The sequence below is a fragment of the Molothrus ater genome, chromosome 2, assembly GCF_012460135.2.
Source record: "Molothrus ater isolate BHLD 08-10-18 breed brown headed cowbird chromosome 2, BPBGC_Mater_1.1, whole genome shotgun sequence".
In the NCBI taxonomy this organism is placed as follows: Eukaryota; Metazoa; Chordata; class Aves; order Passeriformes; family Icteridae; genus Molothrus; species Molothrus ater.
The window spans coordinates 71,120,652-71,141,973 of record NC_050479.2 but is presented as its reverse complement, the minus strand read 5'-3'; the positions used below and the strand labels follow the sequence as shown (position 1 = coordinate 71,141,973).

General features: G+C 39.7%; 1 protein-coding gene across 4 annotated transcripts in view; it reads right to left on the bottom strand.

The window, feature by feature from the left end:
• Positions 1–3,546: 3,546 nt before the first annotated feature.
• The window catches only part of SPATA13 (spermatogenesis associated 13), a 158,734-nt gene continuing 140,958 nt past the window's right edge, over positions 3,547–21,322 (bottom strand). For all 4 annotated transcript variants that reach the window (XM_036404148.2, XM_036404149.2, XM_036404150.2 and 1 more), the window contains 9 exons: positions 21,174–21,310; positions 20,415–20,594; positions 19,150–19,335; positions 16,882–17,061; positions 16,017–16,249; positions 13,502–13,631; positions 12,599–12,971; positions 8,753–8,827; positions 3,547–7,525 (listed from right to left, as the gene is read on the bottom strand). In XM_036404148.2, coding sequence (XP_036260041.1) covers positions 7,344–7,525; positions 8,753–8,827; positions 12,599–12,971; positions 13,502–13,631; positions 16,017–16,249; positions 16,882–17,061; positions 19,150–19,335; positions 20,415–20,594; positions 21,174–21,310 — 1,676 coding nt within the window. In that variant the 3' untranslated portion in view covers positions 3,547–7,343. The remainder of the gene's footprint in view (positions 7,526–8,752; positions 8,828–12,598; positions 12,972–13,501; positions 13,632–16,016; positions 16,250–16,881; positions 17,062–19,149; positions 19,336–20,414; positions 20,595–21,173; positions 21,311–21,322) is intronic.

Below are 21,322 nucleotides of genomic sequence, written 5' to 3'. Positions count from 1 at the left end.
ACCACTGTTACATAAAAGGAAGTTGTTAAAATGGATTAATAAGGCTTTGATTTCCTGTTCCTTTGTACAAATATATCACTCAAATGTTAGCCTCTGACAGCTTGGATGATTTGTGGCATGGAAGGCATGTCTCACACCATTATTATGCTGCTAAAATATATAATGGAGGTAATTTCTGAATCAGGTAATTTACAATGGATTTAGGGACATAGACTATAGAAATTAAACCAAAAAATTCTAAGAATGTGGCATTACAATTATTAGATTATTATGGAAAAGAAGTAACAAGATTAAATTAAAAATAGAATAAATAGAATTACAAAGTTTTTCATGTGTAATAAGCAGGCTCCCTATCTAGCTATTCAAGAAACAGTCAAAGCTATTGGACTACTAAATTTTGTATTAGTGGTAACTCACTTGAAAAAAGCCATAACTCAATTCTTAACTGTGTCTTTTTGAAACTACTGGAACTGCTGTTGTCTAAGGACTAATGGAAGTCAACTGAGCTTATCATCAACTCCATAAATGCAGATCATCAACAGTGAAGGATAAAACCAAAAGTAACATGAGTTAATGTGTTAGAGGAAGTGGCCTTAATTCACCCTTGTTGGTTCAAGTGACTGCAAACAGTGTCTGAGGGTGTCACCACACTGCTAAGATGTGACACGTGTGCTCTGCACACATCAAAGAACGTTCTCTCAGCACAGCAGAGAAACGAAGTTTTCTGTAAGATCTTCACCACCACCCTGTGGCGACGCCAAAATATTGCAAGAGTTGAGTTGCCCTGGCTTGAACCTGGGGCATCGTGTCCACCGCGCTCTGGGGAAAAGGAGGGACCATGGGCAGCAATTTGCTGCTCTACTTGAATGAACTTCTGTGGCCAAATTAATCTTGCTGCTGTGCTAATTGAGAAGAAGAAACGAGAGCCACAATGAACCATCCTTTTCTCTTTACCCATTAACCACCATCTGAAATTTTCTAAGCCTGCTTAGCCTCAGCCTCCTTTCTCACTTAAAATTTTGAGTCATTAAAAAATAGCCCATCCTGCCAGTTAGGAATAACATCATTCATTAATTACCTATACCTTGATGGACTCTGCAGTTAGTCTGGTTTGATGCATTTTTAGCAGACAACCAAGAAAACTGCTATAGAAATCGCCTTAAAAACAAATGTTTCCTTCAGCTGCTTCTTTAGTGCCTTGTCTCATTACAGAATAATTATTTGAAAATAATTACACAGGAGCAAGAGTTCATAATTTGCTCTTAAAAAACATTGAAAGGCAGGAGATGCAGAGGATTTTAGATTGACTGCTGTGCTAATTACCTTTGTTAGGAGATGAATATGACAGCAACGACCATGATGATTAATTAGATATACCTGACCTTATTAGCAGAGCAGTTTCTAGACACTTCTTCAGTAAGTCAGTATCTCTAAAGTCTGGGGTGTGCTTATAGGAAGAGGCCATGGTGCACCTGGGGCTCCTCCTTTCCTCTTATGCAGTTTCACCTTTCCTGAAAAAAAATCCCTGGGAGAAACAGTGGATAAATCGTACATTACCTTGTGCTTGGAGAGAAACTCAGCCCTTGAAGAGCAGTGGTACTCCTTCCTCTCACATCTCCCCTTCTGAACTTCACTGACTCCAGTGATGCAGATGGACACTTTCCAATCTCTGCTTGTCCACAGAGTGGTTTGGCTGCCAATGCAGGTGTCCCACTCTGAATGCTTAAAACATTAAAATGACTCAAATAAATGTTGTCCAGGTGTCAATCACACATACACACTCCCCAATCCCCCCCAAGATGCACAACAGAAATGTAGGATGTAATGATGTGTTGTAAACAGACAATGATCTAATGTAAACAGAGGGAAGGTGTGATGGATGTGGGTCACTTGTGCAACCTGCTGTAGGCGCCAGCAGACATTTGGGGATGCCCCATGGAGTCTACAAAGGAGGTGCAGGTGTAAACACACACACACACACCCACACCCACACCCACACACACACGTCTGTTTTTTGAAATCAGAGCCTAAATACCTAATAGTGGCAGTAGGTGAGTTCTCAGCTCCAAGCACTAGACAAGTTCTGATTGCAGTGAACTAAACAGAGACTTAAGATTAACAAAAAAGTGTGCTAACAGTTTATACAGCTTTATCATATTCTCACAATTACATATCCTCTAGATAGAGTAACTAGATTTTGTAAAGCATTTAGAAACACATTTATTTGTATAAGGAGTATTTGTGTCCCTTCCTTACAAACTATGTGGTGTGGTGTTTTTCACTGCTGAGTTTTTCATTTCTCCTTTGATTCTGGAACATGAAAAAGCCTGAGTCCTTGTCTCTGTTACCAAGCACAGATGATTATGCAGCCTTTGGAAAAAACCTAAACAACAAAAAAAATCTAAGACAAGCAGTGCTATTTCTGTGCAAACTAAAAGCTCCATCTGATAGATCAGCTCTCAAGAAACTTAAAAGCTGAAAGTACAGAACAATTTAGAGGATTTAGCCTGACTGCCCAAGCATGAAATAAAAGGCACAAATGAGCTCACCCTGGCCAGTTGAACCAGGGTCCTTAGAAAGCCTATTGATTGCTACATCCTACTCCAATGTTTGCTTAGGGTATGTTTTTATGTCATCCAATCTATCTCACTAAGTGCTCAAACTGTGCCTTTCAATTTAATGCTGGGGCACTCAGCACACATACCACCACAGCAGCAACCTTGGGAGGCAGAAACTCTCAGCTGTGAGATGAACCAAGAAATGTAAGAGTCCAGATGTTGGAAAGAGGGGTAAAGAATTAGCAAACCAACTATTGTGCCAGCAGTTGAACTCATCAAAACATTTCTGATGAAAAGATTTCAGCAAAGTATGTTATTTTGTTAAAGCTGGTGTGTCTCAGCAAAACACAATTTTTGACACAGCCTGGAGCAGGAAGAACACAAGCACACCTTTCAGATGTGGCCCTCTGCCCTATCAGAATAATAAGACACAAAATCTCCCTGAACCAGAGAAGTCAAATCCCCAGCTGTGTTGCCCATTGCTCTATCAAGCAGACAGGTAAGTCTGTTCACACATGTGCAGAACATGCCTTTTGGGTGAAGCCCTTTAAATGGGTTTGCTTTCATTCCAAAGAAAATAAAATTAAATCTTCCTTACCTGCCCTGCAATACTTAAGTCACCATCCTCTGTTAGCAGAAGCTGCACCTGCATGCATTGCAAGGGGTACTGTGTGAACCCTCTGCCAGGACAAGGTAAAGCACAGTAATCACAGGCTGAGACAGCAACAAGTACGGGCTTTGCCTGAACAATGAAGAGTTCAATACCAGAACCAGGCTTAGGCATTGTTAAAATGAACTTGTGCTGGGAAGTACTGAAGCTGTTACAGGGAAAACAAGAGAGCATGGTGTGACTTTTTTCTTTAAAATACTAGAAGAAATATGACAGTTGATACATTTTTGCATCATGAAGGAAAATTTGTAGACAATAAAAAAAAACCACAACAATTTTAAAACTGCACATAAAGTTTTATAAGACACAGATGAGGAATTCAGCTTTGTATATTATTTAATTCAACCATGTACAGTAAGAGAAAAATAATAGGAATGTAAGTTTGTACTTATTTTCAGAAAATAGATTCATTTGACAAACAACATTCAAAGAGTAAATAAACCTTGCAATGCAGTTACTCCAGAAGAAATGCACATCAAGCTACTGCTGTCCTATACATTGTACTTCAGCTGTCAACAGCCAATTCCTCTGCTCTGCAGCCAGGACACTTCATTTACAACGTGTAATAGCACACACACAGGGTGAGGTGCACAAAGCAATGTATGGAAGGTATAATGTTACAAAACACTTACCAAAATAAAATATATATGCAAGTTATCCCTAGTATTTACAACAAAGAGTTTTAAATTAGAGATCATTTAGAAGGCATCTGCTACATACAAATGCCACACATATAGAAAAGAAAGCAGAAAGGCAGTCAGAGAAAGGTACTGTGTTAGTTATGACTAAAGACCTTTGGCTCCAAAATTGTGATATAATTATTTCCAAAAGACAACTAAAATGTGGAACATTTGAGAAGTCTGTCTTTGAACTCAGTTCTTACGCTGACCACTAAAATTCAATGTGAAATTTAGCATGGCAAGAACCACTTGTAAAACAATCTTATTATTTTATACATCACATGCTCTGAGTTGGATGCAATTATGGTTTGGCATTTCCTAACTCAGTGGGAACACATTTGAGGACAATTATATTTTACTGCATCTCATGCAAAATGTCTGAGGTTATCTGCTCAGCAGGCCATCAGGAAGGCTCTGGCTGGGCTTTATCAAAATGAGGCACAAATGTTCTTAGTTGTTGCCCTAGAATTTTTTATAGTAACTTAAAGCATGCAAGTGGAAAAGAACAGATGTTGCTAACACAGCTTTCTGATGATCTATATATAAGTTTTGTCACCAGAAGGAGAATCAGGGCAAGAGTTGCTACAATTCAAACTTGTACATTTTAGTTGCAACTCCTTCCCATAGACTCTGAAGTGAGGCTAATTCCCAAGTAAATATTTGTCTTAATTGTTGAATAATACGTGTTTTCATTTCACTATAATTTGTTTAAAAGACTATGGTATAGTATAAATTTGGCCTGTCTTACTATATTTGATTTTCAATCTGTTGCAAGGTCATATTGCAAAGAAAGACAGAGAGAGCCTTACAAAACAACTATGTCTACATGAAGGGTACCATATGTAAAACTGTCCTGAGTAATCTGCACCATGAAATATTTTCTTTTTATCTCTTTGAAATTCACTTCTTGAGAAAAAACCTACTGCATGCAAAACCATACGCAAACATTTCTGTTCATTTTTAGGGCTAAGGCACCAGCACTAATACATGGGAAGAGCCTTCATGGGCACTGACATGTCAGAAGAAAGATCCCCAAACCTTTTTTTTCCAGCACCCCAGAGAACTGAGTGCTGGAAGGAAGTAGGTTTCAGCAAAGACACATATAAGTGTGGATATCATAATGTCTTCAGGTCCAGCGAGCAAAGTTTCTGGGTGAGCACTGCAATCCAACTTCAGCCTTTTTTTTGCACTTAGAACAAGTCTTTCAAAATGTGATTATGAAAAACATCATCTTCACTTGCACCGTTCGTGCATCTCATTGGTTTACAGGCCTGAACGTGGCAAGTACCCACAAAAATGGGTATGTAAGAAATGCAAAAGGCTTACTCATTTGAGGGGAAGGGTGTGCATCCATGCCTGCATTTGGAAGTCTGCTCCTTGTGTTTAAACTGAGCATTTAGAATTATCTATTTTTAAAAATCTGAGCAGCAATGGCTGGCATAAACATCAAGAGAAATATACAAGCAGCTTTTTTCACTGACTTCCCTGTGCATTTTCTTTCAGCTGGATCACTGCAAATGTCAGTGTGCACTTCCAGTTCTTAACTAGTTTACATCATCTCCCATTGCTATGGGAAAGCACAAGCAATGAAATTTACTATGCAGGGCACAATTTGGCTGAGCATACCAGACTTTGCCTTATTGCTGAGCTATATACACAAGGCATTTGAAATGTAAAGTTGTCAAAAAGATGTAATTTAAAATCAAAACCACAAACCTGGGCTTTGCAAAAGTGGCCACAAAGTTATGAAATCACAAAACCTAGTTAATAGTGGGCTTCACAACACTGATGGTAAATAAAAATATGGAGGTAACAATAGCAGTAGGAACAAATACATCTTTAAAATAAGGCTTTTTTACATTGTTGTTAAAATGCCTGGCATTTAGCCCCTTGTTTGTATTTCATATATTACAGATCCATGACAAAGCTGATTGTGCCCACTGTCAAAGAATACCCTTGGATCTACCCTAATCATCAGGTAATGCCCCTAATCAGCAGCATAGGACAAAGTATTGTAAAGACATTCATAGCAAATCAGTTCTGAATCATATTGAGTCTTTACTTCCTTCATATTCCCAGCAGTCTTGTCATCCTTGATGAGAGCAAGCAGAAACTATCAGTGCTACAAATATCAGATCCTCTTCCAGGTGGCTTTTTAAAAGTTATTCTCCAAGATCCATTTCATGCCACAGAGGAATTGAAGCAATGCAAATCATGGATTGCATATGCTGGTCAGAACTGACCTTAATCAAGTCAGGTTCTTCCTCTTCCAATGGGGACTGATGACACCAAGACAAAAATCCATCTCTGGTCCACATGATTTCTCTGTCCCTTCTAGTAAGGATTTCTCTTTCTTTTTGAAGAAGTTACTGGTCAAAACCCATTGTCAATTGAATGTGTACAAGAAGCATGGATCCAGACCGCTTCAATATATTTACATTACAATTTATTCATTTTCTAAGTCCAGCTATATGAATAAAAATCATGAGATCTATGTAACATAGCCAGCAGTCACCATGTACTGTCTCGACTCTGATTTTGTACATTCACATTATCTCCATGAGAAAATAAAAATGTATTTTTTACACAGAGAAATAAACATATTGGAAATACAAAGAAGAGTCTCCCAGGTGAAGAAATGAGTGAAAAAGCGATGTGAAAGCTCTACACTGAAGAGCATACATGCATGCATCTGCTCTGACTGAAATGAATCAATCTGAGATGCCCTGGGCTCCTCTTGTTTCCACCTGTGTGCAATAAATGCACATATCTTTACAGTCCATTTCATACTCTGTTCCTGTTTCTATAGGACAGAATAAAATTTCCCTGTTCCAATCTGGAATATGGTAAGGCCTTGCGGGATGTTCTCCTGCCATTTGGCAATGTAATAAAAAAAAGACAGGAAGGATTAGGGTCCACTAAATTCTGCACCAGCTGGTTAATCACATGGGATAGCTCCACCTGATTTTAATGGGTGGTCTGTGCTCAGTGCTCCAGAAGGAAGGAGAAAATTCTCCTAAGATTCCTTGCTGATACATCCCTATAGAAAAATTCCTCCCTATCCAAAATTTGGCCATCAATATAAGGTTAAGAAAAATGAAATGTTACAATGACCTGCACAATTCCATCACTACTTCAACATAACTAAGAAACAGAGATCAAATACTGCTGTTTCTGAGTAACAGCAAGTTGTCTTTGTCAGAAGAGAGACTGCTCTTCATCAGCAATGCTGACACTTGGCAACATGGACTTCAGAGCAGCCCTGACAAACTTCTTATCCAAGACAAAGGCTGCATTCCTGTCTCAAGGGAACCCAAGGTTCTGCCTCTGAAATGGGAGATTCACTGAGCTCAAGTAAGCTTGACCATGTCTCCAAGGTCCTTCTCTGGAGTGAGTCTCCCTCTGTGCTGATGCCCTTCCAGGTCCTTTGGCCTCTCACTTTTTAAAGGGAGTGAGTTTGTTGAAGGTATGCCAGAAGAGGGATGGCTTCCGCTTGGGTTCTGCCAGGGCAAAGACCTGCTGCTGCGGGACGCTGGTAGGCACGGTGATGTGTCGCTGGTGAAGGGGATGAAGGGTTTGGTGTAGAGGAGGCAGAGGACACCCATTATAGCTCACACCTGCAGAAGAACAGTTGGAGAAAGCACCTGAATCAGCCATGGAAATTTAAGCACAGAGCCAGGGGACAAGATGAATTTTGCCATGATCTTGAATGGCACAACTACTGAAGGTCACGTTTTCTGATGTTTGACTTTTTAATTGATGCATTGATTTGGCTTAATAAGACAACAGTGCCAGTAAAAATAATATAACAGAATAACCAAAAACAAGCAGCAGTTTCACGCAGCTGGACTATACTGTTTGCACAAATAAATCCTTGTATTTCAAAGGAATGACTTCAAACAGAAGATACTGGTACTTCAGTCCACTCTCAGAGTAAGGCTGGGTAAAATACTGCTACTGACAAGACTTTTGTTTCTTCCATTTGAAATATATTTTTCTGGGTTAATGTTCTTAAGACTTTGAGCTTTGTGGATTCTGAACAGAATCTCCTAATTACAAACTTTAGCCACTGCCCTGAAAATCCAGACAGGTTCCAGGGATACCTATTGATTGATTAAGAGAAAAGGCTTTAAGAACATTAATCCCAGTGAACAGAAGACACTCTAACATCAACTCCTTCACTCCTAAACTCAGGCTTAAATCTTATTCCACTTTTCTCTCAGCACACTAGAGATTTAGCTGAGTTTGACTTTAAGATGGAAAAGGACAAACTCCATTGTGATTTGTTTCTGTTGTGATTATTTTCTGAGAGAGGAAATGAATAAAAAAGCCATTTCCTGGCAAATAAGCTTCTGGTCCATCCTTCCTTCTAGAGGGATGCCAGAAGAAGCCATTTTGACTGTTATTGTAAATAATATAACAATGTGGCTTGCAAGAAGAACTTTAGGACATTTTAAACAAGACACAGAATTGGTAAAGAAGAACAAGCTCTTTGAGTAAAAGCAAAGGAAGGAATTGTAGCACTAATTTATAATTTAACCTGTGCATCCAATTCATCACCTTAAAAATAAACACTTTGCCTTACCTCTTGAGTTTCTTCTCTAACATGCAGAATACTGAATTGTCTGTTTGAAGAAGCTCAGGGAGCTGATTTAGTAGACAGTTTAGAGAGATATTGGAATTTAATATTAAAATACAGGTTGATGGCAATTATTTGACTCCATGTAAGCCAAAAAAAATGTTTTTAAAAGATTGAAGAACTCAGCCACAGCCAGACTGTGCTATTTCCTAATGAAAAGATCAATGGAACACAGTAAGAAGGTAATGCAATTCTCAACACCCACCTTTAATTTTTCCTTGCCTTGACTTACGGGCATTCTGCATGGCTTGTTTCTTCTGGTTTTCTGAGATTTCCATACCTACACATCAAAGTGTAAATTAGGGCACTAGTACATAATTACTGTATCTAATACTTGATTGCATTAAATTAAAACAAATAAGTAAACTGTATCTTAAGCAATTTTTAGTAAATCTTAGTAGCAATACACCTGAAGTTTTTAGAAGTATGTTTTATATTGTTATATGAATTTAAAGAGGGTTTTCCACTAGGATAATGACAGATAAATCCAGATAACAAGAGATTTTTTTTTTAAAAAGGGTGTAAAATAAAATTTTTGAAATCTATAAGTCATCAAGTAATAGATCACAATTGCAGAATCCTTTTGTTTTTCACTCACTCTGAGCTAACGTGGGTAACAGATTGGAGTCACTGCTAGTACAAATTTTGGTATCTTTCCCTTCACTCAGAGGAAAGTATCGCAAAATCTGGCAGACGCTGAAGCAGGCTGTGATGTGGTTTTGGCTGCATCATTCTGGAGCTGGATCCCTCACTCGGGTTTCTCATACATACTTGTGTAACTCACATAAAGCACATGGCTAGCCCTATGCTTTTTACTATCATGTGACAGGTGTATGGCTGAGCTGGGGTACAGAGATGACAGACATCTGCTAGAAGGTGGCACCAGAGACTGTGCTGTCTGGAGCCCAGGTAGAGGCACTCCAGTTTCCTCCCCCTGTGCACAACACAGTTGAGATACATGCAAATGTCACATTTGCACAAGGTGACAACAGGGTGCACATTTCATGCTGTGCATAAGGCTGCACTCATTTCACACATGTGCACAGAAAGAGCACAGAGGCTGAATGAAGTGTCTGCTTCAGTTCCATTTTGCATCTTTCCTCACTTCTCTATACTTTTAAAACTCCCTTTTTTATCCTGAACTTATGAACAAGTTATTACAAATCAGCCTATTAACTTAAAACATCCATAATTTTTGGGTAGCAGTAGTTTATTTTATCCTGCAGGGTTTTGGGTTTTTTTTTCCTTTATAGAAAGAAGGAAACAGATTTTTAAAAATGAAAGCAATTTCATCAAGAGAGATCAGACCACTTTCTTAGGGTTACTATTAGTGGTTTGGAGAAGGATTTTCTGGCTGTGGTCTTTTCTCTCGTATATTCATAAAAGCTAAGAAAAGCTAGATATGGTTTGGGAGACAATGACTCACACCAAAGTGTCTTTGAAAATAGAAGTAAAATGCCATTTGCAGTTCTGAACTGAAAGAGTATTATTGGTTCTCTGAATGGTCAGATTAGAGGCTTTATGTTTAGTCCAGCAAGATAGCTTACAAAATCAACAAGACAAATTTAAACCTGAGGTTGAGAATAGTGGCATTTTTCCATTGGTTTTGGCTGAAGGAAATGTTTAATTATGCCAAAAAAAGAAAGAATTTTAGAAAAGAAACAGTCTTCTGGTTAATGGAGAAAAGATCCAAGCCACTGTGGCTCACAAGACCAGATGGACATTAGCTATTACAACTCAACTATCTTTCCTCTGGTTCATCATACCTGGCCCAAAACAGGAATGTTGGAATAGTGAGTTGCAACACTTGAAAAGCAACTTTACAGAAAGCTGGATGTTACACAGGCAGAGAAGACTGCATGTGCCATTATCAAACATACAGTTTCTCTTTTAACAGGGCTTTTTTCCCCCACTCTTGCACTGTGCCTGAAGAGCATCAAGCGCAATGGACCCTCCTTGTGCAGTTCTCGCACTCAACAACCATGGGAATTTGTAACCCAGCCCCAAAACAAGGGTTAGTGCTTTTATGACAAATCTCACTGCCAGTGCCACCACCACTGTTGGATGGTCACTCTTCTAAATATCATATGTTGATTTTCATGAGGTCCCAGCAGAATAAATAGTTTAGGGCTGTAGCTACTACACCTTTGCAGTTTCCTCACGCTTGGGGATTTCTGCAGCAGTGTCACTTAGGAGGAATGGTAACACCAAGACAGACCTGTGGTTGCCCAGGGCAGAGCCTCAGGAGCTTCCTGACAGACAGCATCTAACTTACTCAACATACTCTCCCAGTGCTCCATAAAGTAACCACCCAGGAAGAAGTGCAGAGCTCAAGAATGTTTCATCTTAGAAAGGATGGAAATGGAAGCATTCACTTGTTCAGTTTTTATCTTCTTTACCTCAGTCTTGCTCACAAAACTGCAGGAGCTGTGTTTTACTCAGTAGCATCCTTCCATGTCACTGAATTATGGTTCTCATTGTATACTGGAGTAGAGTTGTTCTGTAACTTTGTTGTAAGAGGGACTGTGTGGACAATTATGATCAGATCCTCAGCATTGCTCTATTACCCTCTGATCACCTGCACCCTTTTGCAATACCCACTGTTTTAGAGTTCTGTTTAGGTGAATTAGGGAAGGCAGCTACCTCATAGCCCCATGAGCACAAGATGACAGAGCAAGCTCCACGTAGAGCAAGGCACGAAAGCCATCAGCATTGTGCCCACCAACACTGACTGTAATGTCACACTGTGACATTCAGCACTGGAGAAGGGTCAAGTTTCCAAAGTCTGAGGGAAGTTTAGCTGTGGCTCCTTCATTGTTTACTCTAGATTCAAGATGACTGGGATTAATTGCAACAGTTGGTGCAATGTGGAAGGGTTAAAACTGATTTTAAATTGTGAATCAACTGGCAAACTTTTAATATTTTCTTCTGCTTATGGACTATCTAAAATACATATGGAAGAGGCCTTATTTTTGTCATACTTACAACAGTATCAAACAAGAGAAAGCAACTAGGATCAAAAGGGTTACATTTGTAATGTAAAAGTTATTCCTGTCTTCCTAATATTCTGACCACGTGTTTTACATGATCATGGAATATAAGGTTTGGCATCTTGTTTAAGTTTTAATAATTTCTGAGTTGTATCATCCACTTCACTGCACTTCCAGTGTTAACCTGATGTCAATCCAAAGCCTTAGCCTCAAGAATTTTACTGAAAAGGAGAAGCTCTCATGCAGCCAACATTCACAGATGCACTAACATGACTTTTTAGAAACACTAAAAAGAGTTTTCTTTTTTTAAAATTACTGTTGCTGCTTTCTTTGTATATGTTTTGCCAATTAAATTTTGCTGGAGCTTTTGTCACTGATCTTAAAGGACGCATGAAACGATGCAAAACCAAAAAAGCAATCCTAACTATACATTGACACAGAAGACACACTGTCCTTGGAGTGTCCCATAGGCTGCAGGTCTAAAACTGGTCCTAGGATTTACTACCTTTTTTCCTGCTCACTCAAGGTCTGGCTTCATTTCTCTGGCCAGTGTCAGAGAAATGTGCCAGTGCCACTCACTGCCCAGTGGTGCTATTGGTGGGTCTGTAGTTAATGACACCATACAACTGCATGGGCCTCCTGGACACAGGAGGTGCCACTATATCACACAGACAGTATAAATCTACAATTATTGCTGCTTGGCTTTGTAAAAAAGCTTCCTTTATGGACAGATATTTTTGACCAATCGTTCATACAAAAGTGCTAGGATTTTAGATGGAATTTTATTATTGATTGGTTTTTGTGACTTGCATCTTGTCATATCTCATCTCTCATTCTGCTCCACCAAGCACCAGAATCATATGGATGACGCTATCTGCCCTGGACCTTTGGCCCACAGTGACAGGTCAAGCACACCTGAATAGGCTTCACTTACACAGCTAAACATCAGGTCAGGCAAGAAATGGACACCAGCTCAAGAAGACAGAGTGCACATCTGTACAAAACAAAGAACTGCAAAAGCAAGTTTGTTTTAACCACTGTTTAGAAATTGTTTCACTCACCCATTTCCTTGTCTTCTCGAACTCTTCTCCTTTCATTTTCACACGCCTCCATCCATCTCTTTTTATCCTCCTGTTTTTTTGCACAGAACAAATGAACCTCCTCTGTTGTTCTGTTTATTATCTTAAAAGCATTCTTGACATTGATGTTAAAATCTTTGTCTCTGCCATCTTCGGTGTCCACAATTTCTGTCTCATCCATGTCAATACGATCCTTGTAATACAAAATGTCCCTTCTCAGCAAGTCCTTCTTACAGAACACAAGCTGATGGTCAAAAAGGAAGAAAGTCCTCTGCTGGCTTTTGCCTTGTTTTGATATTTTGGTCAGTTCTCCTGAGTGGATCAGTTCTGAGCTTCTGGCTAACACATCTGGTCCCTAGGAAGACAGGTATATAGAGATATAGAGATATGTAGTAAGTAAATATTTTAAGATCTCAGTGTGTGTCTAACCAGTCTCACTATATAATCAAATCTTAAGTTCACTCACTTTTCTTGTATTTTTATTATTAGATTTGAAAATGTCATACAATGTAAATAATATCATAAAGGTAAATTCAATCAATGTGGTCCTGCATAAACAGAGGGAAACATTTAAGTCAGTGAAACAGGTTCCCGTTCTGACAGAACTACCAGACTTCCAAATGAGATTCAACATTTTTAAAAGCTCCATTTTGTCACCTCATCTCAAAGGTAAGTGTCCATGTTACATACTGCTCTTCCTGAACTATAAACAAGGTTAATCAGTAACAGAAACATTGTAAATGAAGCAACTGGACTTTTAACTGAGCAATGACCACTTGAAAAGTAGACACCATAAACAAGCACCTACGCAGAAAGACTCCTGCAGGGGACATGAGGTACTGTACACAGTACCTTTGCCCAGGAAAGGCACAGGCTGACACTCACCTCCCAGTCTACAATAGAGACTTGCCAACGGGCAATCTTGTCTATGCTTTCTAGTCTCCGTTTTCGCTCGTTGATCAGGCATGCCACGTTCTTCATGGCCTCATATGCAGCTTTTATGTTGCTGTAATCACTGGGAAATGTAAGCACATTTCAAGGATCACTTATACAATGGAATAATCACAAACCATGGAAATAATGCAACCACAGTGCCTGCGGTATTAGCCCACATTATCCCCTTATCCATCTAGTCAGGTACTTAAAAAAGAGGAACCTGATTCCTGCTATCCCAAACCCCACAGCAGCCTGTACAATTCAGTGCTGCTGTACTGCTGGTCTTGTCTAGGAGCAAATAACTAGATTGGTGCAAGGAGGCAGAAGTGATCGATTAATGAACTGCAACGCTGTCTCTACTGAAAACAATGGTAGAACTCCCACTGAGCTCAGTGATGGCTGTATTTCACCTAAGGACTGTGTCTTTTAGCAAGATTTTAGTGGGACTTTTTGGGAAGGGCAGTCTTTTGAACATGTTTAACAATTGTATTTTCTCCTTCTTGTTCCCAATGACTGGGTCAATGAACACAAATGGGGAATGCTAGGTGGACAGGAAAAAAAAGCAAAATCAATCCCACAGAGCGTGAGAGGAAGCGAAGAACAAGGGCCCCAGAGAGAGGAATTAAAGGAGACAATATGAAGAAAGCATCGTGTTTCTACGGGACAAATGTGTGAAAGCCATGATGGTCACCTGCCTCTTTCTGCTTCAGGACTAATGCAATTAACTCAGGCCAATCCTCCTGTCCTTCTTGCAATGCTCTGCTCTCCTCCTTCTTTCCTGAGCTCTCAACATGCGTATGAATTTCCCCAAGTTTGCAGGTAGCCTTTTTTTTTTCCTCTGAATAGCATCCATCTCTCCTTCACCTTTGTCAAATGGAGTCTCTCAGAAGAGAGAGAAGGGAAGAGACATATCTCTTGCTAAAGGAATCCCAGCAGAGCAGCTGCTTTTCCTCTTTTATCAGAATGCCTCTTGCAGAAAAGGGAGCCAGAGGCAGAAAACAGCACGAACCAGAAATAAATCCTGCCAAGGTGTTAGCCTTGCTGTTCTTTTTATCTGCTTCTGTCTCAGTTCCAGTTTTCATTGGCTGCTGCTGATGGATGCGCTTCCCTTCTGAATGTGTGCATTCTCTCCCCTCTTTATTTACATCTGTGGGTACTCTATTCTGCCACACTGAATACAGAAAGTGAGATTAACAATAACAGGATCCTACTAACGCCAGGGAAATGTCCCACAGGGTGACCACATGATATCCATACTGCTACACTTGCCCTTCCTTATCTCAGTTCCTTTTTTCTTTGTTGGTATTTATTCCACACTTGCTACACAACTTGTGGCCTTCACAGCAGGTTGTGCATATTGGAACTTCACTTTTTTTATGAAAACAAAATGCTACCCAAACCCCCAGCTGGCTGGAGCTTTCCTAAGGCTCCATGTGGGTGTAGATCTGCCTGTTTGTGAGCATCTCTGCACAGTGGGCACCTCTCTGTGCTTGAAGGCATCTCTGGGTGCTGTGTCACACAAGAGGAAAATAGGTACTGCGGGAAGAAGGTGGTGAGACCTTGCTGTCACTTAATCTGCAGGTTTAATAGCTCACAGAATAACTTTACTATAATTAGTAGCAGTGAAAGAGAAACTCTAGTTAGTAATTCTTACTGCAGCACTTCCCAGGTAGTCACAGAACTGAATAGAGGCATTTCACATCTAAATGTCAGTGCTTCACAGACCTCGTATTTTCCCTCTGGCAAAAATCCAAGTGGTCTCCAAGGGGAGTTTTCTCAAGGTTAAAGTACTGACTTTGGCCAAGGAAACTTTGCCTCAGGCTTCATTTGGACTTTGAGCACAGGGGTCACAGTGGAATACTTTCTTGCAATTATATAAGATAAAAAGACACTTACAGATAAAATCTTAATTTTAGTCAAAGATTGAATCAGTGCAGGGGTAGAGCAGAAAGGCTATCTGCAACTTCAATTTTTATTTATGCCAGCTGAAAATCTAGTATCTGGACTTTACTGCAAACTAAGGTAATGTTTATAACTACTAAGTTTCTAAAACAAATTACCTCCAAACTTATTCAGGTTGTGGTTATTTTCTAAGGCACTCTTCACTTTTTCTTACATCCACAACTTTTATGAGTCTTCCCCTCTTCGGATTTCTTTCTCCTTTATTTCTGGCCTTTTTTTTTTCACTCTGAATAACACATTCCTCCGTGCATCCTGTTTATACACCATCTTCTTCTCCCTCTTTGACTTATTCCTCATTATGTCATGCCTCCTCTCAGTCCCCTGTGCTGCACTTTCAGATACTGTTTTGGTGACTGACTGTGATGGTTCCAAGAAGCCCTGTTTATCATGGTCCATGGCAGTTTTGTTCCTGATCTCAAAACCTTCAGTGTTGTGTCACCCAGAAAACCTGAGTAATAAGGTGTTACTACTATTACAAAATTTGTTATATTCATTCTCTCACCTGTGCTCCTGAGTGGTGTATTTGAGCAATTCTGCAAGCTGCAGAGGGTATTTGCAGATTTTCTGAACAGGTGTGAGAAGAAAACCATCAATGGCAATGTCAATCATCTGCTGAAGCAAGCGACAGGCCTCGAAGAAGTGGCGGTATTTGCCCTGCTTCATCAGTCTGGAGAGTTCAATGCAGGCACTGGGATGGTTGTTACAATACTCTGAATAAATAGCAAAGCCTTCTTGCTGTTAAAAAAAAAAAAGGTGCAACTTTACTAAAGTATTTGTCTATAAAGGAGAAAAGCAATTTTTGTAATATCTGTTATATATAATTAGATCAGGTAATCCATTTTCTATATTGCTTCCAGGCTGATCAGCCTTGAACGTATGCAGAAATCTACTTTGTAGCTGTCAAAACCATGTACCCTTCTTTGTCAGAACACAGAAATAAAGGTCTCTTCTTGAGTCAGGATAATCAAACTCACTTTAAGAAGTATTTTTCTTTGGGGAAGATAGCTATAGGCTTAGTAAGTCTCTATCAAGAACTCACAGCCTATCTCCCCATTACCTACCTTTCTTAATGTCTGTATGAAGTTTCTGCTTGCTGAATATGAGATCACTGCAAACAATCCAGCCCATCTGTGATCATTAGAGTTTCAACAAAGAAACTTAAAACTGTTTACAAAATAACATGCTAAAGATGATGAGAAATCTAAAACAAATGTACAATTAATTCCAAGTTAGTTTACCTTCTAAAATGCTGCCAATTTATTATTTAAGAAGCGCTTGTTAGTAAAATCCCCTCCTAATATGGTAACTTGGCTTTTTATTATCATATTTTGGTAATTTCATAAATAAAATCAACTTTTTCAACCTACATGTTGAAGAAAACATGACCCTATTTCACTTAGATGAGGTTCTTCTTTGTTGTGCTGTTTCTCAAGATCCTTTAGAAACTTCCTTTGGAACTTGTAAATATCTTCAATATTTCCAAAAATGGTGCTTAGCTGAGCTGCGGTGAACATTCCTGTATGTTTGCGACACTGCCGAATGTAACCCTGAAATGAAATAAAAAACACTCCTTAGTCCAAGGATGTGAGACAGGTCCTACCCTGAACAAAATCATTTGAGCTGCCAAGACCCCCATGGTCTCCAGGCAAGGAAGTGATTTTCTAGACACACACACACACAGAAGTAGAAGTTCACATTTGCATCTGAGATGTTCACATGTGGATTCCTGGCATCCAGCCCCTGTCTCAGGGTACCCCAAGTGAACCAGGGAACCTCCCAAGTGTAAAGCCCACCTGCATCTCCCTGTTGAGAATGCACTGCAGGGACTGAACCCCCAGGAAGAGCTGCTGTGCTCACAGTCTCACAGCAGTTACAGCACCAGGGCTCAGGGAGTGCAAAGGTTAACTGATGGGATAGGGGCTATCTGCCAGGCTCCTCCATTTGGCTGCTGGCAGGCAGGCCAACCGCAAACAGCTTTGGGAGCAGACAGCTGAAATAGCCTTGCAGTTGCTCTGGTGAGGTTTACCAGGAAGTAACACTGACTGTTGCTGGCACTGTTAGGAATATTCCTGTCTCCTCCACAGCCATCTGCTCTGAGAGCTGTGCAGTGGCTACGCTGCAAGCCAGCTACCACATTTCCTATTGCACCAACAGGGAAAGCTAATTCCTGTGTGGCTCCTGTAATGTGGACTGCAGATACTTCTTGAATGTAAGACATGTTTTATGGGTATACTTTAGCTTCATGATCCTGGCTACAACCAGCTTTAGTGATTCATACAAGGGCTGAGCTTGCAAATTTGGGTTACTATCTGTGTAGCTTTTCTGGCTTAGTCTTACTTGAGTGTATTTTCAGCCTTATGTGCTACGTGCACTACCCTACAGATTGACTCTGAGGACAGCAGACTATCTCTACCCCACATGTTAAGCGTGGCCCATTGCTTCTCTTCTTGGAAAATGTGTGCTTGCTCTCTTGTACTAAACTCAGAGGCTTGCCAGATATTAAAAACCAGGTGTAGGATATACGTATTAGAGAAAATTAATTAATTAATATGTGCCTAAGTCTTAACAGGTCAGTAAAATATGAGAGTCATGTCCTAGAACTCAGCTAGCCATGGCAGCAGCATAGCAGAGTGTACAAATTCTTCCCTGGTCTTTCATGCACACAATCAATATTACTAGCTTCAGTAAATAATGAATATAAATAACAAAATTTACATTTAATGTTTTAAAATTAGCCAGCTGGTAACCAATTTTTGTCCTTTCTCTCCCTTTTTTCTCTCTTAAAGAAAAAGGCCTGATCTAAAAATGAAAAAAATAAAAAAGAAAAAAAAAACCAACAAATAAAAACCTACTCCTGCCTTGTCTACTTTGCTGTGAATTAAATAATCTAATGGTAAGTGGTGGACTAAAGGATGACAGCATGACAAATACAAGGACAGACCTAGCAAACTAAGGCTACAAAGAACATTTTTGTAGGTTGCTTTGCACATTCCAGATGCAAACCTCAAAGACAAGTCAAATACAGGTCAAATGCATCATAACTCATGTCAGAAGAGGCAAACTTCAGTGAAAAGTATTAAGAAGTTTCTTGCCCAAGTGTGAGCCTCCAACAAATACTGAGAAAAAAAGCAGAAAACCACCCCCATTTTATGGTTCAAACAAGCAAGGGAGATCTAAAACACACTTAGATTTCTTCATAACTCCTAGGCATCCAGTAAAAATCTCCTCAATTGAGAAAACAACCATTTAGCAAATACTCTTTCCAAGTTACTTCCAAGAAGTTTTGTCACTGAACTGCAAATTATTTTACTACAGTTACCCAAAGTTCTCTATACAGTGGCAAAAAGCTCTAAATAAACTGGACTTCCTTCTCTCATTTATTATAGAAATAGAAATAGCAGTCAGAGAGGCACTCTTTTGCTGTCAAAAATGGAAGTTTTTTTAAAAGAAAGGAAGCAATGGCTCATGGCAGTCATCAGAAAGCAAAGTTGTAAGAGGAAATGAAGAATTGGACTGACAGCGTCAGAAGTGCAATTGGGAGTATTTTGAAATAAGACACCACTGTGGTTCTCAACTGATATGGAATGATTTGTTCTCACTTGGTCAGCAGAATATCCTCAGGTTAAAGCATGTACCTCACAGATGTCCTTGAGATGCTTGATATAGACTCGTTCTGTTTTCATAATTTCCTGTATAACGTTGGTTCTCATCTGATCCCTGTTTTCAGCTATTTTCTGGCGATGCTTGCTAATATCTGAATCTTGTTCTTCATCCTGGATATTACTACAGTTTTCTGGCACTTCTTCCTGATTAACTCGCAGCTGCAGCCAGAACAAACAAAGCAATTAGAGTGAAGCAGAAAGTTTTACAATGTGTGGTAAAACTGTTATAAACTTCTTATACCTAAGAGAAGAGTGGATACAGACATGTTCTCATTCGTATCTTATAGAGGGGGCTTCACAACAGGATTTATCTCATTGTACTCACTGCATATTCAAATAAAGGGTTGGGATTTATGTCTGGTTAAATACATGACTTCTACTCACAGTATTTGAGAGAGACCATTGTGCTGTCCATGTTGTTTTCAGAGTTAAGTTTATTTCTGACCCTTACCCATACCCAATAGTTAATGTGTTTGGCCAAGTTAGCACGGGGTAAAAATTACAAAAACAGACACTCAACCACTTTCAAATAGTTCCCCTGTGCCCCATCTGTATGGTGTAGACAGCAGGACCTCCTTTTCTGACTTCTGTCTGATTGCCCAGGTTGCCTAGAGATCTAGGAAAGGGAAAGGGAGCAACCACCTGCTGCACTCTGTGTATGTAGTACTTCATGCAGTGCAGTCCAAGTTTCACTACAGGTTCTCAAAAGGCAGTTCAAATTATTTTCTGAAATATATTTCAATTTTTTACCATCTGAGAGTTACACTGGTATTAATCTGGGTGAGTTCTGACTGTGGAGTTCAGACTGTGAACCAGATTTCTACACAATGTCCTTGATAATAAATTAAGCCCTTGATAATAAATTAAACCCTATTTTACCAAGAAATCCCTGCAGCATAGCTCTCCCCTGCCCTTATGAGAACTGTTGTGTCCTTTCTGTACACACTGATGACTTTTTGGTTGAGCTTTCTGCTCTTGTAATCTCTGTTTGAGAAACTCCTTTGGTTACAAAGGGACCAAATGAAGAAGACAGAGTAAAAGTTGTCAGGGAAGCTAAGGGATCTTAGGGTGTGATTCTCTACTGCCTTTTTCCTTGTGAACTCCTTAGGGGCTATGCCACTGAAGTTCAGCTATAAACATGATGAGGATCAGGTATGAAATGTAATGCCATGACAACTGTTGCACTCTGCTAGGAATCTTGCAATGGTGCAAAAGCAAGAAGCAAAAGAGTTACTCACCCTGACAAAACTAGCTGGAAACCAGGCCTCCTTGTCCTCATTTCTTCCCCACCACCAGTCTTTGTTGGAAGCTTCTAGAACTCTAATGACATCTCCAGCTTTGAAGCCCAGCTCTTGATCATCCATAGTGACATGGTCCCAGAGAGCCTCTGCATAGACGACGGTGCCATCGCTTATCAGCTAAGATAGGGAGAAAATGAGATTGCAAAGGATGAAAGATAAACTCTGTAGTGTTTATAAACTACAAAGATATCAATATAGGTCACTAGATTGCCTACTATTACTCCTGTTACAGGATAAAACTAAAATTTCAGATTTTCAGAAATCTATGCATATTCTCATTAGTGAAAACAATTAGAATCCTGCTCCAAAGCAGGATTATATAGGGTAACAGTTACAGTCTGTGATGGTTTAAAACCCAGAGGGAAAATCAAACCCACTCAAACTGTCCCCTTTCCCCCACTCCCTTCCTGGAAACACTAGGAGAAGTTATAGAAGGAATCACAATTTACTGAAAAACCGCAATAATCATAATAATGCTAGTAAAAGAGCGTACAAAACAAAGTTTTACCCACAAAAAGGTATTTACCACTGAGCAAACAGAACTATTCTGTTCTACTCCTAAAAAACTAGCTACTGCCATTGAATTTTTTATGACTATGAAATCTCAGACTATGGAAAATATCCCTCCACACCCCCCACCCCTGTCCCTGCCCTCCCTGTGTCATCATTCCAGCAATGCAAAGCCCCGGACATTACCTCATTAATTGCTAGCTGTTCCCCTCCGGGCTGCAGGTACCTGGGAGCAGCTTGGCAGAGCTCCTCATAGCTGTAATCTTCCTCACTGCCATTGTCATCCACTAAGGCTGAAGATTCAGTTCCAACATCTGCAGCAACTAAAACAAAAG